We start from the raw sequence: 17,263 nt of genomic DNA, 5'->3' as shown, positions 1-17,263 counted from the left end.
GGGCTTGTTTGGTAGACGCAGATTTCGGCATGCCCTTCCTCCCGTCGTTTGGAGAAAGCTGCAGCCAGTGGAAATTCTAGCTCCTGGTCTGCCTGCCATGGGCACCCTGCCTGTTACCTTATTTATCTGCAGTAGCATGGACTGTGAGGGCTCTAAGAAGCACTGTGGCCCAGCAGTCTCCCGCTGGGACCACAGTGACTAATGCTCAGAGCCAAGGTCATAGCAACAATAGGAAACCCATCCAGATACCCCAAACCACACAGCAGTGGCTTGTTACCTCTGTGTTGGACACTTGATACAAATCCTTATAGGCCATGTAAACCATGAAGGAGTTAACCCCTGCAAGAGAGGGAAGGGGGGGACAGGAGGAAGACAACATTAGCCCGACTGCGCTCCATCCTTTGCTCTCATCGCCCCTGGGGCCTGGCCAAGTGCATTACAGGCACCTGTCCAATATGAAGCAGCTGTTTCCCATTCTCCACTCCCTCTGCACCTAGAAAAGCAACAGTGCCTACATGGTGTTACAGCAGAAAAGGCTCTTCTGTGCCTCTTTCTTGCCTCTCCCCCACCCCCATTCCCCTGACCGGAGGGTCAGTAAGCTTTGTCATTGCTCGAGGCAGTGTATTTCATCGAGAATCACTATAACACATGGGTCAGGCTCACACAACGTGGCTGCACCACATACTAGCTCAGTGCTGGGAATCCATTACCTCTTGGTTTCCTCACCTGTTAAATGGAAAATTTACAAGAACCTGCTTCATAAGGCAGCTGGAAACGTTAAATGAGACAACACATACCTAACTGTTAGCACCAGACCTTTGAGCTTCATTAATGGAGCTCCTGGGATTGGGTTTCTTTCCCTGCTTAACGAATGCCTGCTCTACATGAAGCCTGTGCGGGCTGTTGCATCTAAGATGAAGACCATGTCCCCGCGAAACTACGGAGCTAATGGGCAGAAGTCAAGGTTCACCTTGTGCTTAAATACCCAAGTTGTAAGGGTTACTCGGAAAGAGCTATTTTATTTTTCACCCCAAAGTAAACCATTAATGTAGTAATTTATATGAATATGTGGGGCCGGGGAACAGAAAGTCATTTTGAGGAAAGGAGGATAATTTTGGTCTCCAACCATTAGGGCCATCTCAGCCCACTTCGTTCCAGGCCAACAGTGGGTTGTAATTTGAGAACTTCCCGATCCAGAGTGGTTCAGCTCGGGGCAGCTTTTCCCAACACTACCCTTCCCATAAGCCTCCTGCCATCTGCGGAATGACCCGAGCCCTTTGGCAGAGAAGTGGGTGTTAAAGCCATTCCATTTTCTACCCCAGTTGAGATGCCCAGTGTGAGAGGAATCATAAGAAAGGAGGGGGGCCACTCCCACATCCTGTATCAGGAAGGTGGGGCAGAGCTTGGCGGGGGGGGGGGGGGGGGGGGGGGGGGGGGGGGGGGGGGGGGGGGGGGGGGGGCGGTGAGGAGGGAGATGGAAAGGAAAACCTCATCCGCTGGGAGCCCATCCTCTCCCCTCCAACCCGGGGCACACTCTCCTCCACTGCACTCGGTATTTGCAACAAGGTAGCTCACTGCTAATAGGATCACTAAGTTAGTGTTATAACAGTGCACGTTATTATGTCAGCCTTCATTAGTACTAATGTTGTGCTATAATTAGTACAAGGCTAATACTATTATAACAATACTCTGAACCTGGTGGCATTTATCCTCTACTGGCCTGCTTTCTGAACGTTCACGAGAGACTGTCCCTTATACTCCTGACTCCCCCAGGCCATGTTACGATGCCCAACACATTGCAGGTCTGTGTGTGTGTATGGAGGGTAGTGCGTGAATGTGAGGTATCTGACCATCAAGGGCAAGGAAACCTAAGTCATGTATTCACAGAGGGGACACACACACGTTTCCATGTCCTAAGCTTCTAGCCTAGGTACAAACACATCTTCGCCCCCCCAAAATGCCATAGCTTTTCCTGAGAATGCCACTGTTTTACAACAGTGGTGGTTTGATCTTTGGAATGAAAGTTACAAAGGTCAAAACCTCCAGATCTCTTATTTAGTAGCTGTGTGACCTTCTATAAGATGTTGACCTCTCCTGGCCTCAGTTTCTTCCTCTGTAAAACGGACAGTGTCATGTGGAGGTGAAGGGCATAGACTGTGGGTACCGCTACTGCTTACTAGATCTGTGAGCCTTAGCTACTTATTCCGAGCCTCAGGCTCTCCATCTGCAAAGTAAGGAGAAGAATCCCCTTTGTGGGGACCTGTAGGGAGTAAGACACACACATAAACACAAGGTGCCCGGAACACAGCAGGAGCCCTGCACCTGGCACTCATGTTCAAGGTTCCAGGCGCCGAGCAAGGAGAAGGGGGGAGGGGAGCACAAGGGCTCACCTTTGTCCTTGATGAGGTTCTGCACCTCCTGCTTGACACTGTCGCTCCAGTGGGTGATGTCCACATGCAAGGCATAGTCACAGCAGCTCTTCCCATCAGCCCACTCTCGCCACTTCTCATAGGCCTCGGTCAGGCTGGCCTCGGGCTCAGGCACCACGTGGTCAACTGAATGACAGAGACCCCAGATGGGTAACTCACGGACCCAACTGCTGCTCCCCTCTGAACAGGCCTGCTCCCGCGTACTTAGCTAGGGCTGCAAAGCCTCCACCTCCTGAGTGTCGAGTTAACCTTACAAAGTGGGTTCAAGCAGTTTCCATACTGCTGATAACTGAACTGTCACTTACCCATGTTGCTCTTGGACAAACTACTAGCTTCTCTAAACCTCAGTTTTTTATCCTTGAAATGGGTGCTCAGGGTGGTGGAGGATGAGTGTCATAGTGCCTGCCTTCTAACTGTGTTATATGATTCCATGGGAAAATGCATGAAAAGTTATCTCACCTGATGCCTGGCACACAGTAAGTACTCAATAAACGTCAGTGAGTGCCCACTATGTGCCATTATTGCGAGTATCACAGGAAGTCACTGCTAATAAAGAAAGACTCCCTTTTCAGGGTGGAAGGAGGGGCTTCGAAATTGTGTCAAGTAACGAGACAGTGACATCCCTGTGCTTACTGTTACAGGAAACAGCCAGTGTCAGGTACATGAACCTGATGCTCCACCCACAGATCTTATTTCCACATAAATAGTTTGCCAAGCATAAGTTTTCTTTTGGAGCGCCTGGGTGTCTCAGTTGGTTGAGTGTGTGACTCTTGATTTCGGCTCAGGTCATGATCTCAGGGTTGTGGGATCGAACCCCACGTCAGGCTCCATGCTGAGTGCAGAGGCTGCTTAAGGTTCTCTCCCCCTCTGCCTCTCTCTCCCCATTGCATCTCCCTCCCCACTAAAAATTAAAAGTTTTCTCTGAGGCCCAAATCTACTCCTACAGTGCATGCAACTGCAGACAGCAGTTTTAAAAATAGGGACAGTTACACCTGATGAGGAACACACAAAAGTGACACTCTCAAGTCTCCCTTGGGGTAGTTGAGGGGAAGTGCACATTGCTACAACTTTTCGGAGAACAATTTTGAAATATACACCAAAAATCTGAGATTTTTCATATCTTAACTCAAGAATTATTCCTGGCCCTATTCTTATTCCTAAGAAAATAAAACATGGCTGTCTGCAAAATCTGGGGGCTATAGATGTTTGCCATTGAAAATATTATTTAAATGTCTACAGAAGTAAAAAAATTAGAAACCATCAAAATCTTTAACAATAGATTAGTTTGGCTAAATAACAACCATACTTCAAAAAATGGATGGTTAGGCACCTATTTTAAATGATCCAGTGAAATAAAACTAAATGAACGGAGAGACACTCATGACATGATTATTTAGTTTAACGGCAGACTAAGACCCCACTAAGACGCAGTATGTCTATTATGATCCTATTTTTGTTAAATAGGAAGAAAACTACAGCCACACTGTTAACAGTAATGTAAGCTTTATAGGTTTGCTTTTTCCTGCTGCATATCTATGGCTTTTTGATTATCTACAAAGGACACGTACAGTTTTGTGTCTCTTTGTATGGTTTTCTCTCACCACCTGCAGCTCTGCCTTTCCTCTGCTCCCGCCCTAACATTGAGGAGCGAGCACAACACACACTCCCGGGACACTGAACAGGTCCAACGCCTTGCCCAATGGCAGAAAGCCAAGCCAAGATCCCTAGTCTGCTCAGCCTCCTACCACAGGCAGCCCCCCGGTGCTTATGGCGAGGAGCTGCATGACTGAGGCGTGCACCAGGGCCTCTGTGAGGAGGCGGCTGCAGACAACTCAGCTGGCCTCCTCCCTTGGGCTGGAGAAAAGCCTTGGTCTCCCTGAAGTGCACCTTTTATGGCCTCGAGGCAATTTTCCTGGGTTTCCACACCCAACTTGAAGAAGCTCAACCCGGCTAGTGCTCCCATCAAAAGGAGGCAAAAGACAATGAATAAACTCTACAGCTCAGGCTGTTCTGTGTTCTTGGATGGACGCATACGGTGTTAAAATAAACAGTACTCTTGCTGAGCCAGTTTAGGGCCGAGCCTGGGATGGGACCCAATTCACTGGGACTCCTTTGGGACAGGAAGGACTGCCCTGGAAGACTATGTGTTCAGTCACCCAGTGGAATGCAACACCCTAGGTTTCTCTGGAAGTGCAATCCTTCCCAGAAAAAAAAAAAAAAAGACAAAGACAAAAGAGGAACAAACAACAAAGGAAACCACCCTCACAGCTTGCCTAATCTTAACATGAATTGGTCAAAGCCCAGCACAGAGCAGACAGCAGTAAACCCCCTGGTTTCCCCAGAACTGCAAGTCTCTGTTACCCTTCCCTCTCAGGGGTGCTTAGCCCCATTCACACGGCTCTGCCTGCACCCTCTGCCCCCTCCTGCCTCGGGTCCAACTGGGATGTTCTGAAATGACACTGTCCCCCATCTCCCCACTTCTTAGGTCCACTTTTCCGGAGGTCTGGCCCAGAGAGAACTGCCGATGCACCCCCTCCCACCCCTGCACACCCAGCCCCCGCTCTGGGGCAGACCAGAGAGGGCAGCTGCCTTCATGGCCAGGAGCCAGGAGCCTTGCACTTCTTCTCTGTGCAATTTCAGTGACCTGCCCACATCCTCACTACCATCTGCCTTCTTCAGGTCCAATCAGGCAGACAGCCAATGCTCTGAATTGAGAGATGTGTAGGAGCTTTGGCGAAAGAGCACAGGGGTTAAGCACATTAGTTAAACAGTTGCTGGTTGGGACCAGTGGCTTACTGATCATGGTGGTGCCGCCCGCTAAGGCAGCCTTTGTCCCCTGGAAGAAGTCATCCACTGTGGTCATTCCCTTGTACGGCATCTGGAAGTGAGTGTGGACATCGATGCCTCCTGGGATCACCATCTTCCCATTGGCCTCGATGGTCTTCACTCCTCCAGGGACAATCAGATTGTCTCCAATTTGCCTGGTGAAATAGCAAAGCAACTGACAATCTCAAAGAAGCAACTCTGAAGACAAACAGTCCTGTGAGGATTTGAGACACTGTTACTTATATTTATCACAGTGGCCTGTGCAAGTGATTCACGGGTTTCCCAATCTAGAAACAAAGAAAGATAGGTGTATACCCAGAAAACGACTTTTACAGACTCAAAACAAGCTCATCTGCTGCTTGGTGGAGCCAGGCTGCTTGGCTTCGTACTGCAACTCCAGGGCTTGGCAGGGTCTCCAATATGATGTAATAAATGTGTAATAAATATTCTTTATTTTTATTTTTTAAAATTTTCTTAATGTTTATTCATTTATTTTTGAGAAAGAGAGAGCATGAGCAGGGGAGGGGCAGAGAGAGAGAGAGAGAGATGGAGACACAGAATCTGAAGCAGGCTCCAGGTCTGAGCTGTCAGCACATAGCCCAATGCAGGGCTTGAACCCACAAATGGTGAGATCATGACCTGAGCTGAAATCAGATGTCCAACCAGCTGAGTCACCCAGGCATCCCATAAATTTTTTTTTTTTAAATAGAGGTGTTTTTATTTTTATTATCCCTTTCATTATATTCTTTATTGTAGTGAAGCATGAAGAGTAACTTTGGAAACGTTCGGAAAAGGATTGAGAGTGTAAAATAAGGAACTTGTAGGAGAGATTGAAGGAGGTCACCAATCCTTTAAAGAATAGGTATGTGAGCATAACTATCCTCAAAGTGAGTTCACCCGTGCTCCTACCAAGAGGAATCTGTGTGAGTCATTTTGCACCTCTTTCTTCACTCCCAAGTCCACCCTCCCCTCTGATAATTCAACTGTCAGTCACAGCCAAGGGCAGGTTCGAAAGGAGGAAGCCAAACACAGACACCCAGCTGGTGGGTAGCATCTTAGCAGAAGCTTCCAGGCAAGGAAGGTGACAAGGACAAACTCTACCAGACACACTTTCGCCCAGGAAGCTTCAGCACATCCCCAGGAAGAAAGGGAGACTCAGGTGGGGAGGAAGCTGATGACTACTCCAGAGACACACAACCTACACACGGCAAATGACAAAGACAACTACTCCTGGCAAAATGTTACCTCACAGACCTCCAGTCTTCCTCGGTTTATATGTAATTTCACACTCTTGCTTTAAATGGCCAGTTCTTTAAAGAAAAAAAAGAGGCACCTGGGTGGCTCAGCCAGTTAAGAGTCTGACTTTGGCTCTCATGATCTCGCAGTCCATGAGTTCGAGCCCCACATCGGACCCTGTGCTGACAGCTCAGAGCTGAGAGGCTGCTTCAGATTCTGTGTCTCCCTCTCTCTCTGCCCCTCCCCTGCTCGTACTCTGTCTCTCTCTCCTTCTCTCAAACATACATAAACATTAAAAAAATTTTTAAATGGCCAGTTAATTCTAGGTGGACGTAAGAGTCACAAGCCCTGACTTTATTACTACGCACGTCCTACCTTGGGGAGACAGGTACCTCACTACCAGTGGCATGAATACATTCCTCTTTTGTGCACAGTCAGCCAAGTCAGACACTCTCTCGGGATAGGAAGAAGTCTACCACTGGCTTGCCAAAATCTAAGTTCTGCAACTAAATAAAGTATTCCTAACATCGCTAAGAGTTCAACTTCACCACATCCCCATCGGGCCATTCCAGAGACACCACAATTCAAAACACACTGTGGAAAAAATGTAGCCTCTGATTGTAACTCCATTATAGTCCAGATACTGGCCATTGTGTTCCCATTTTCCTCCGTCCCCGATTTCCCTCTGCGGCAAATTGAGAGCAAAAGGCATGAAGAGTTAGCTGTCTGGCCCATGCATGTGTATATTCATGTTTCCACCAGTTCTCAACACTTACAATACTGTGTCTGAAACAGAAATGCCTTCCCCCTTTTCTCCACTGAGCCACTCAAGGTCACATTAATCCTCCAACGCTTGGCTTCTATCTCCCCTCCTTAGTCAAAATCACTACTGACATCCAGGTCTAGTAATGAAGAGTGTAGATGTGCCCTGGATATAGACTGTCTGGATTCACAATCCTGGCTCTGTTAGTTACTAGCTTTATGACCTTGGCCAAGTTGCTTAACCGCACCATGTCTTAATTCCTTCATCTGTAAGATGTACTAAAAACACTTCCTCCAATGTTTTGTCATGTAGATTAAGTGTTGATATGTGTTAAGCCCACAGCAGACTCCTAGGCACAGAAGTCAATAAGCATCAGCTATTATAATCAATAACCATACTAATCCCATACAGCCCTTCCCTTGAATCTCATCTATTCTATTATTTAATACTTGTTACTGATATTATCTGGTAATGTTATGACTTTTGCATAAACACAGGTATCTCTCTCAGTTCCCCTAAAAGAATGTAAAGTTCCTGGGGGAAGAGGTGGATCTCAATGATATCCATCATAGCATGTGACATAGCACGTGTCCTGTGCCTTAGACAACTGCCTTGCACATAGTAGGCACTCTGGAAATACTCACAGATAGGCAAACAGCTATGTAACAACCAGAGGGAATTACTTCTGCTTTTATGCTCTGTGATTTCAGGATGTTTTTGAAGATCTAAAAAAATCCAGGATTGTATGAAGATCATGTTAATCCACCCTTCTCTCTACCCTCAACACACACAGCTGATGCTTATATTGCTTCTAGAACATCCTTGGCAAGGAGCCTTCTGGGCTATTCTAAAAGAGATGGCAAAAGGGTTTTACATATTCAATTCCAGTAGTAGATGCCTGATTCACTGTGTGAAGATGGATTCTGAGCCTGTATTTAAGGCTCACCTGTGAAAAGTTCTGTGATCAATTAGTGATGCCCGTCATGAACTCTGAAAGGAAGAAGCAACATTAGGTACTACATTTTTTTTCCATCTCTGAAAATCTCTAAATGAAGGAACTGGCTATCTCCAAAGAGAGCCAACTATATACAACAATTTTTTAGTAAGCAGTGCCTGAGTGTCTCAGCTGGTTGAGCAACCGACTATTGATTTGGCTCAGGTCAAGATCCCAGGGTCGTGGGATCAAGCCCCACACTGGGCTCCACCCTGAGCATAGTGTCTGCTTAAAATTCTCTCTTGCTTTCTCTCTCTATCTTTCTTTCCCTGTGTCCCTCCCCGGCTCCATGTCCTCTCTTTCTTTCTAAAATAAATAGAATGAAACAAAATTTTTAACTTTTTTAGTAGGAGAAAAATATAAAATCACTTGTGGCTTCTATTTTGAAGAAATTATTATTTCACATTGGTTAGCTTGCCTACTATTTCCATTTACCTTATTTCTAATATGAAAAAGTGTTTATGTTAGTAAGGCAACTAAACAAGAATATCTTCCTTCATGCATTTGTTTATTCAGTCACTCATTCACTCAACGTATTTGATTAACATGTTAATCATTAGCAGGTTACTTATTCCCTGTGTCCCTGTTTTTCTTCATCTGAGAAAAAGGTAGTAACAGTATTACTTTGTGGGATTCCTGGCAGACTAAACGAAGTAAGGCATGTAAACCTGTAAACCATTTCACACAGTGCCTGGCACATACTATGTACTCAATAAAAGGTAGGTCTTATAAAAATATCTACATGCTAAGTACTGGGTTAAGTGTTCTGATACAGAGATGAACAAGACAGGGTCCTTCCCTTTCAGGGCTCCGAAAGGTGCCAGAATTGCTGTTACTGATAAAAGCATGAGTTGTATTGAGGCTCAAGAAGGGAAACAAGCCTAGATTTCAGGACTGATAAGGAACACCCACCTACAGAAAGTTATGCCTAAGCCACGTTTTCAAGGATAAGGAAGGGATCCACTATAACCAGAATCTTAAACTAGCCAAATAATGTAAAAATAAAACTGAGCAAGGCCAGGGATGGTGAATAGGATGGACTGTATACACCAGTCTTAGACAATATCTTGTCAGCATGGGGGCATACCTTGCATTATGTGATAAGGACCTATGTGTAGGCCAAACCTGATTTTATTTTTTTTTCCTTAGGTTTACTTATTTATTTTGAGAGAGAGAGAGAACTAGTGACAGAGGGGCAGAGAGGATGTGGAGGACAGAGGATCCGAAGCGGGCTCTGCACTGACAGCAGACGGTCCAATGCGGGCTTTGAACCCACAAACCGTGAGCTCATGACCTGAGCTGGAGTCAGATGCTTAATCAACTGAGCCACCCAGGTGCCCCCAAACCCTCTTTTAAAGGTCACTGTATCGGGGGGCACCTGGGTGGCTCAGTCGGTTGAGTATCCAGCTTCGGCTCAGGTCATGATCTCACGGTTTGTGGGTTTGAGGCCCGTGTCAGGCTCTGTGCTGACAGCTAGCTCAGAGCCTGGAGCCTGTTTCTGATTCTGTATCTCCCTCTCTCTCCCCCTCCCCTGCTCATGCTGTCTCTTTCTCTCTCTCAGAAATAAATAAAACATTAAAAAAATTTTTTTAATAATAATAATAATAAATAAATAAATAAATAAATGAAGGTCACTGTATCGCAAACCTGCATTAAAAGGTTACGGCTGCGCTGCTTACAGGCACCCATGAACAAATCATTCCAGTAAGGTAAGTACATATCCTTAAGTGTCTATTTGAAATCTTATCTGAGATGTATGTCCTATCCGTGCTCTACCCACCTAAGCTCTACCTGAGTCAAAGCTCAGTTTAAATGCCTCTCCAGGCGCCTGGGTAGCTTAGTCGGTTAAGCGTCCGACTTTCGCTTAGGTCATGATCTCGCGGTTCGTGGGTTCGAGCCCCGCGTCGGGCTCTGTGCTGACTGCCAGCTCGGAGCCTGGAGCCTGTTTCAGTCTGTGACTCCCTCTCTCTCTGACCCTCCCCTGCTCGCGCTGTCTCTCTCTCTCTCCTAGAAATAAATAAAACATTAAAAAAAAAAAAATTTTTTAAATGCCTCTCCAGCCCCAAACCTTCCTCTGAAGAGATTTCTCCTCTGGGTGCACTTTTATACCCCTTATACTCATTTGAACTTTGATACCAGTTACACATGGTCTTATATTTTTAGGGGGCTGTAATCCTGTGCACATTTTTCCACTGAACTTAAGGACAATGTCACATCTTCCACGTCTCCAAGGTGCACAGAGCGCCTGTCAATGCCATTTGCACAAAGGGGCCTGCAGCATCTGTGGCTGACTGAATTCAGATTTTTCACTTCATTCATGGAATTCAAATAAACTAAGCTAGCTCGCATTTCAAGGGATTATGTGCATCTAGAACAAAGGGTTAAAATAAAGACTCATTTTTAGGGGTGCCTGTGTGGTTCAGTCAGTTAAGTGTCTAACTCTTGATTTCAGCTCAGGTCATGATCTCACGGCTCATGGGATCAAGCCCTGTGTCGGACTCTGCACTGAAGGCATAGATCCTATTTGGGATTCTCTCTCTTCCTCTCTCTCTCTCTTCCCCTCCCCTGCTTGCTCTCTCTTTCTCTCTCTCTCAAAATAAACAAACATTAAAAAAAATTTTTTAAAGACTCATTTTTAAGGAGAAGAAGAAATGAAACATAAAGAATCAAAGATCTAGTAAGCAAAAAAGAAGAAAAGTTCTTTCTGAGCCTCTAATGAAGAGAGGAAGTACAAAAAGATAAAGATAAGGCTCTGCATACGTACTTTATTAATCCATCTTCCATGTAAATGTCAGCATAAAAGGACTGATCATCGTTGACGATTCTGCCACCCTTGATAAGAAGACGGTCACTCTAGAAAATAAGGAAAACGTTAAGTTAGACTCACAGCTAGGAATTCAGAGAAGGTCACATCTGCCAACCCAATTCACTATTCTAGATGTCTAAGAGGAACACATTTACTTAAGATATCTGTGTGCTCAGTGCACTCATGTATGAACTGGGTATATTTGTTAGAGATCAAGTCTTTCATGTTTACCTCTAATTTAAACTCTAGAGTTTCACCTCTTGCTTCTGCAACCTGCCACAGTCACTCAGAAACATAGCTGCTTGAGGGAAGACACTCTTTTATTATCTTTTCTGGTTCACTAAGCAGTAAATTTTAAAGTGGTATATAACGTAGACCTCAGTGCCTGGCACTCTGTTGGCACTCAACAATGATTCTCAAAAACCGAATTTAGGATCATGCATACAATGAAACAGCCTTTAAAAGTCTTTATCATGACACGAGGGTCATATTATGTTACAATTCAGGATACTTATACATGTGTACACACAGGCACCCAAGGTTGTGGAATGTATAGGAAATGCAGTGAATGGAAAAAAGACAAAATTCCTATAGTATTCTATAGTATTTAACCCAGGGTGGAGAAGTTATGCAGGATTCTTATTTGCTTCATGAAACTCTCACATTTTCTGAAATGGTTCTGTTGCCTTTGCTATGAAAAAAATTGTTTTTCTTGTAATTAAAGTCTTTTTAAAAACTGTAACTTAGATGAAGTTTGGATAAGTGATCAAATTATAAACAATGCAAATACACTCCAAGCTAATTAAAAAAAAACAAAAACATATATCTTATACATGTCAAGAGAGGGGCAAATCAGTGTCAGCCTTTGAAATCACAAATTTCATTAAATGAATGAATGGAGCTTAGACTGTGGTATGAGGGGTGGATGCAGCTTCGATGGGTTCCAGGGCGAGAAGAGAAATCTCAGGAGCCTGGCTAAGTGGGACCACAGTTTGAAAGAAGAATGGTACATTGCATTTTTTAAGAATTCAACTTACAGACTTCAATTCCATCCATCCATCCATCCATCCATCCATTATTCATCCATCCATCCATCCACCCATCTATCCATCCACCCACGCATCTATCCATCCATCTATACACCCATCCATCCATCCACATACCCATCCATCCATCTACTCATCCATCAAGTAATTATCTAATATGAATAACTAAATACATAAGGAGGGTGCAATTGTTGAGCCACACCATGCTGTTGCTTTTATAAAATCTAAAGGGAATATCTGGCAATAAAGGAAAAAGAAAGTCAACAAAACAAATAAAACAATATAAAATTGTATTAAGTGTCACAAAACAGAAGAGTGGGCTTGTTTCAACAGAGGCGAAAGAGGCCCTTGTGAGGAAGATCACCTAGATGAGGTGAGGATGGAGAACTGCAGGCCGGTGGAACAGCATGTGCAGAAGCCCTGTGGTCAAAATAGGTTTTCTTTGAAAATCTGAAAAAGATCAGTGCCAAGATAGGGAGCTTAGGGATCAAGGAGGAAAGTGTCAGAGATGAAGCTGGCACTGGCTTTCAAAAAGGACTCATGTTGGGGCGCCTGGGTGGCTCAGTCAGTTAAGCATCTGACTTCGGCTTAGGTCATGATCCTGTGGTTCATGGGTTCGAGCCCCGCATCGGGCTCTGTGCAGACAGCTATCTCATAGCCTGGAGCCTGCTTTGGACTCTGTATCTCCCTCTCTCTCTGACCCTCCCCTGCTAAAAAAAAAAAAAAAGAAAAAAGGACTCACATTATATGAGAAAGGAAGCCCCCCAAAGAAGCTGATTTCTAGCTTCAGAAAAAAAAATGGGTGACAAGGCCCAGAAAATGAGAATGGAGGCTAGGGCTAGATAGAGCATGGGATAGAGCAAAGTGCCACTTCCAAGGTATTACAGGAGAGTAAGAAATTTCATCATGCCAGGCTGTCAGGGGAGAGGATCTGAAAGAGATCTGGATCAGTGAGGCCCTTAGAAAAGCATCCACATATGCAGGGAAAATATGCTAATGACATCAAATACAAATTCCCACCACACGTGACCCACAAGCCCCTCCTGATTTGGCGGTTAGTCAACAAGCCCACCCTCATTTCTATCATGAATGGCCTCGTGTTTCACACCATGGCAAACCAGGAGGCATGTAGTTCTTGTCGCAGGCTCTCTGGCCACTAGGCTTTTGCCAAGAAGTTCCCTCTGACTTCCCGTATGTTCATGTGGTTTCTGACGACCACCCTCTCCTCTGTCAAGCCTCCAGTCAAAGGGTTTCTCCTGTAGAATGCATTACCTGACTTGCTAGCAAATTCCACCTGCTCTCCTTGGAATTTAGTTCAAATAGCTCTGTTTTTGTACAGTAGCTGCTTGACTGTTCAACTCTCTCCCAACCATACCAGAGACTCTCGAGTCTTGGAACCACGTGTTTTTCTATCTTTCCACCTTTGCTCCTGGAGCCCATCCTAGAGAGCTGTTAAATATTGGTAAAATGAATGGGTGAGGGTGGGACACAGGAGGTCATATCATGGCAATATGATGGAAAAACCATCTGAGTCAGAAAACTGTGTGATGTGACCAGAAAATTGGACTATCATGTTTACAGTAATTGCAAAATTACATGAGGCGGTCCCAGGGCTGCGCTTCCCAAACTAGGGTGCATATTAGAAAAATATATTCCCAGGCCCTGCTGCAAGCCACCAAATCTGTATTTTATAAACTCCAGAAATGGCTCTCACACAGGCATCAGCCAGCCCAACACCAAGTCAGAGATGAGCACCAGAAACCACTGTTCTGTGTGTTCCGGGCACAGTTTTGTATGTCTGGGAAGGCAGCAGAAGCTTCATAATAACGAGACGCCTGGATGGCTCAGTCAGTTAAGAGTCTGACCTTGGTTCAGGTCACAATCTAATGGTTCGTGAGTTCAAGCCCCTTGATGGGCTCTGTGCTAACAGCATGGAGCCTACTTGGGATTCTCTTCTCCTGCTCTCTCTGCTCCTCCCCAGCTCTCTCTATATCAAAAACAAATACACATTTAAAAAAATAGTCTTGGTAACTATAAGGTTTTTCTCTAATAGCTAGCCCACTGCTTCTCTGATATTCTTTATCTTCCTAGCAAAGAATCAAAGTAAGTTGCTGTTTGGAAAAGGGCCAGCTACCACCCGTACTGAGCCCAGCTATGAAATACTACCATCCTCCTGCCCAGGGAACATCCACGCTAGGGAAGGACGGGAATGATCATTACTTCCTTCAACAAGTATCAAATGTCAGCAAAGGGGTATGTTATCTCAACCCCATGGTACCTCAGGGGGATAGTAAGAGGTGATCCAAGTGGAATTAACATCATTGAGATGGCATCATTGGAAACGCTTCAAATGCTCATTAAATAAACCTTCTCTGGCTCAAGAATGCAGAATCTAAATAGATAGAGCACAGAGATGAATTACAGGCCTGGTGTAGGTTTCAGAGATAAGACTAACAAGACTCTTGCTCTCTGGACTGCTTTCGTACTAATATTTTTGCTTTCATCACGCAGAGCAGAAATATCCAAACCTCAATTCAAGAGCTCAAACAAATGCTGCGCCTGGGGATCCTCAGCTTGTCCCCTACCTTTTATTAACGTGTTTCATAAACCTACTTCGCTAATTTAACTCTTTCCATGCATGTGGGATCTGCTACAAAGGGTAGCTTAGGCAAACTGTCATCACACACAGGAAAGCTTGAAAGGCACGAAGTCTTGGGTTTGGCGGTGAAGAACGGCATCACTATTGACCACCGCCAGGTGATATAAAACCAAACTTCAGGGGGCGCCTGAGTGGCTCAGTTGGTTAAGCGTCTGACTTCGGCTCAGGTCATGATCTCACAGTTCGTGGGTTCAAGCCCCGCGTCGGGCTCTGTGCTGACAGCTAGCTCAGAGCCTGGAGCCTGTCTTCAGATTCTGTATCTCCCTCTCTCTCCGACCCTCCCCTGCTCGTGCTGTCTCTCTCTGACTCTCAAAAATAAATTTAAAAAAAACTAAAACAATTAAAAAAAAAACATCAAACTTCACTGGTTACAAAGCATGCCTATCTGTGAGTTCACAACCCAGCCCTACAGATTAACACAAGCCAGGGCTGAAAACCACCAAGACCAACAAAGCTGACATCTGTGATGAAAAGTCTTCCTCGACGATGTTAGAAAGGACTGGTAAGTGTGGCCCTGCGGGACTCTTCATTCTCTGTTCCCACAGGTTAATGATGTCAAGCTGAGGCCAGAAGAGGTAAAATGGTGTAGTGTGGACATCCACCGATGTTTCTCACGTAATGATACACACAAAGAATGATGGTAGTTCTAGAGTACACTGAGATAATCTGGAGAGTATATGGAACCCAAAATAAAACTATTCAGAGCCTAAAATAACCGAGCACTCCAAATGCCTTGGGCCCTGCCCCACTGCCAACGGCTGGGTATGGTGAGCTCTTGAAGGCTAGTGAGTGGGGTGCAAGGCGTAATAGTAGGCCAGCCTGGGTCTGGCTGGCTTCTCCCATTGCTAGGAGAATCAGGTGGGCCACTTAATGAGGTGCGTGATCTTGAGTTAGGACCTAACCCCTCAGAACTTCAGTTTTTATTAGCTCAGTGTGGGTAGCAATACCTAGCTCACCTCACAGCATGGCTGCCAGGAATAAATGAGGGGGGAAAAGTATGTGTGTGCACATGCACGTATCAGATAGCCAGCATATCGTAAACACCTCTAAATATTAGTTATATTGATTCCATTCATATTATTTATAGCATTTTTAAATACTTTTAAAAGCCTAGGGGCGCCCGGGTGGCTCAGTCAGTCAAGCATCCAACTTAACTCAGGTCATGATCTCACAGTTCATGAATTCAAGCCCCATGCTGGGCTCTGTGCTGACAGCTTAGAGCCTGCAGCCTTCTTCAGATTCTGTCTCCTTCTCTCTCTGTCCCTCCCCTGCGCAGACTCTGTCTCTGTCTCTCTCTCAAAAACAAACATTAAAAAATAAATTAATTAAATTAAATATTTTTAAAAGCCTTAAATTAAGAAGTATGTTGGAAAGGGATTGCTCCCATTTTCCAAATGGGGAGATATACACAAAGGCAAGTGACTTTCTCCAAGTGACAAAGTTTATTAGTTCCATTTGGAAGCGGATGCAGGTCTCCTACCTCTGGACACTGGACAGATTTCCACCTGAGGCCACTGAACCACTTACTCTGAAACCATATGACAAGTGGCTCTTTCTGACAGAGCTCTCCTTCTTGTTTGATACTGAATCTGACTGTTCCATACTCTGGTTTCTCTTCAGATCGAAGAAATCTTTTGCCTTTTACTGAATCTGACTGTTCCAGTGCTAAAACTGCTGACCAGATCTCTGCGGCAGGTAACTTCAGGAATCCAAAACTTTTAAGCCATTACTTATAAAAGTAGCACATGAAACCTGCCCCTTACAACCTGAGTGTGTTCATGCAGCTTATAAAGGGATCTCACATACAACCCAGCATAGTACCAGCCCTTCATGTTTGGCAAAGACCATTTTTTTCCTTCGCTAATATATGCTAATAATTAGAAAAATCAACCATACTCAGTGGATAGAGCCCGTGAGCCTTGATTTGGGGGCTTGTGATTTCAGGCCCCACCCTAGATGTGGCGATTACTTACAAATAAAATCGTACAAACGAAAAAGAAAAAAAAAGAAAAATCAACCATAAAATATTTAGAGTTTGTCAGAAAAGGGGAGGGAAGAGAGACAGAGAGAAAAAGAAAGGGGGGGGGAGGAAGGAAGAAGGAGCAAGGGAAGAGAAAATAAGCTATGTAACAAGGGGTGTTGTTGAGAATGGCTGACCCAGGGGAGACTGGGTGGCTTAGTCAGTTAAGCGTCCACTCTTGATTTCGGCTCAGATCATGATCTCACGGTTTGTGAGTTCGAGCCCTGTGTCAGGCTCTGCACTGACAACATGGGGTCTGCTTGGGATTCTCTCTCTCTCCCTCTCTCTCTACCCCTCCCCTGTGTACGTACTCTCTCTCCCTCAAAATAAATAAACTTATAAAAAAAAAAAAGAATGGATAGATTCAAACTAGAACAGAATTAAGGAACAGAACCTTGAACTCAAGCCTACTGGAGATGTGGGTTCCCATTTTAGCTTTTTCTCGGCTAGTCTTCAAGTAAAGAGAACTTAAATCACCACCTTT

General features: G+C 44.9%; 1 protein-coding gene across 2 annotated transcripts in view; it reads right to left on the bottom strand.

The window, feature by feature from the left end:
* DPYSL3 (dihydropyrimidinase like 3) overlaps positions 1-17,263 on the bottom strand; it is a 116,820-nt gene that overhangs the window by 24,009 nt on the left and 75,548 nt on the right. For both annotated transcript variants that reach the window (XM_039219188.1, XM_039219189.1), the window contains exons 2-5: positions 11,013-11,101; positions 5,226-5,410; positions 2,391-2,555; positions 278-339 (exon numbers count right to left, since the gene is read on the bottom strand). In XM_039219188.1, coding sequence (XP_039075119.1) covers positions 278-339; positions 2,391-2,555; positions 5,226-5,410; positions 11,013-11,101 — 501 coding nt within the window. The remainder of the gene's footprint in view (positions 1-277; positions 340-2,390; positions 2,556-5,225; positions 5,411-11,012; positions 11,102-17,263) is intronic.

This window comes from Hyaena hyaena, unplaced genomic scaffold (assembly GCF_003009895.1).
Source record: "Hyaena hyaena isolate Hyena2069 unplaced genomic scaffold, ASM300989v1 scaffold_797, whole genome shotgun sequence".
Taxonomy (NCBI): Eukaryota; Metazoa; Chordata; class Mammalia; order Carnivora; family Hyaenidae; genus Hyaena; species Hyaena hyaena.
Note: the sequence above shows the minus strand (reverse complement) of the source record. Positions and strands in the feature narration are given on the sequence as shown.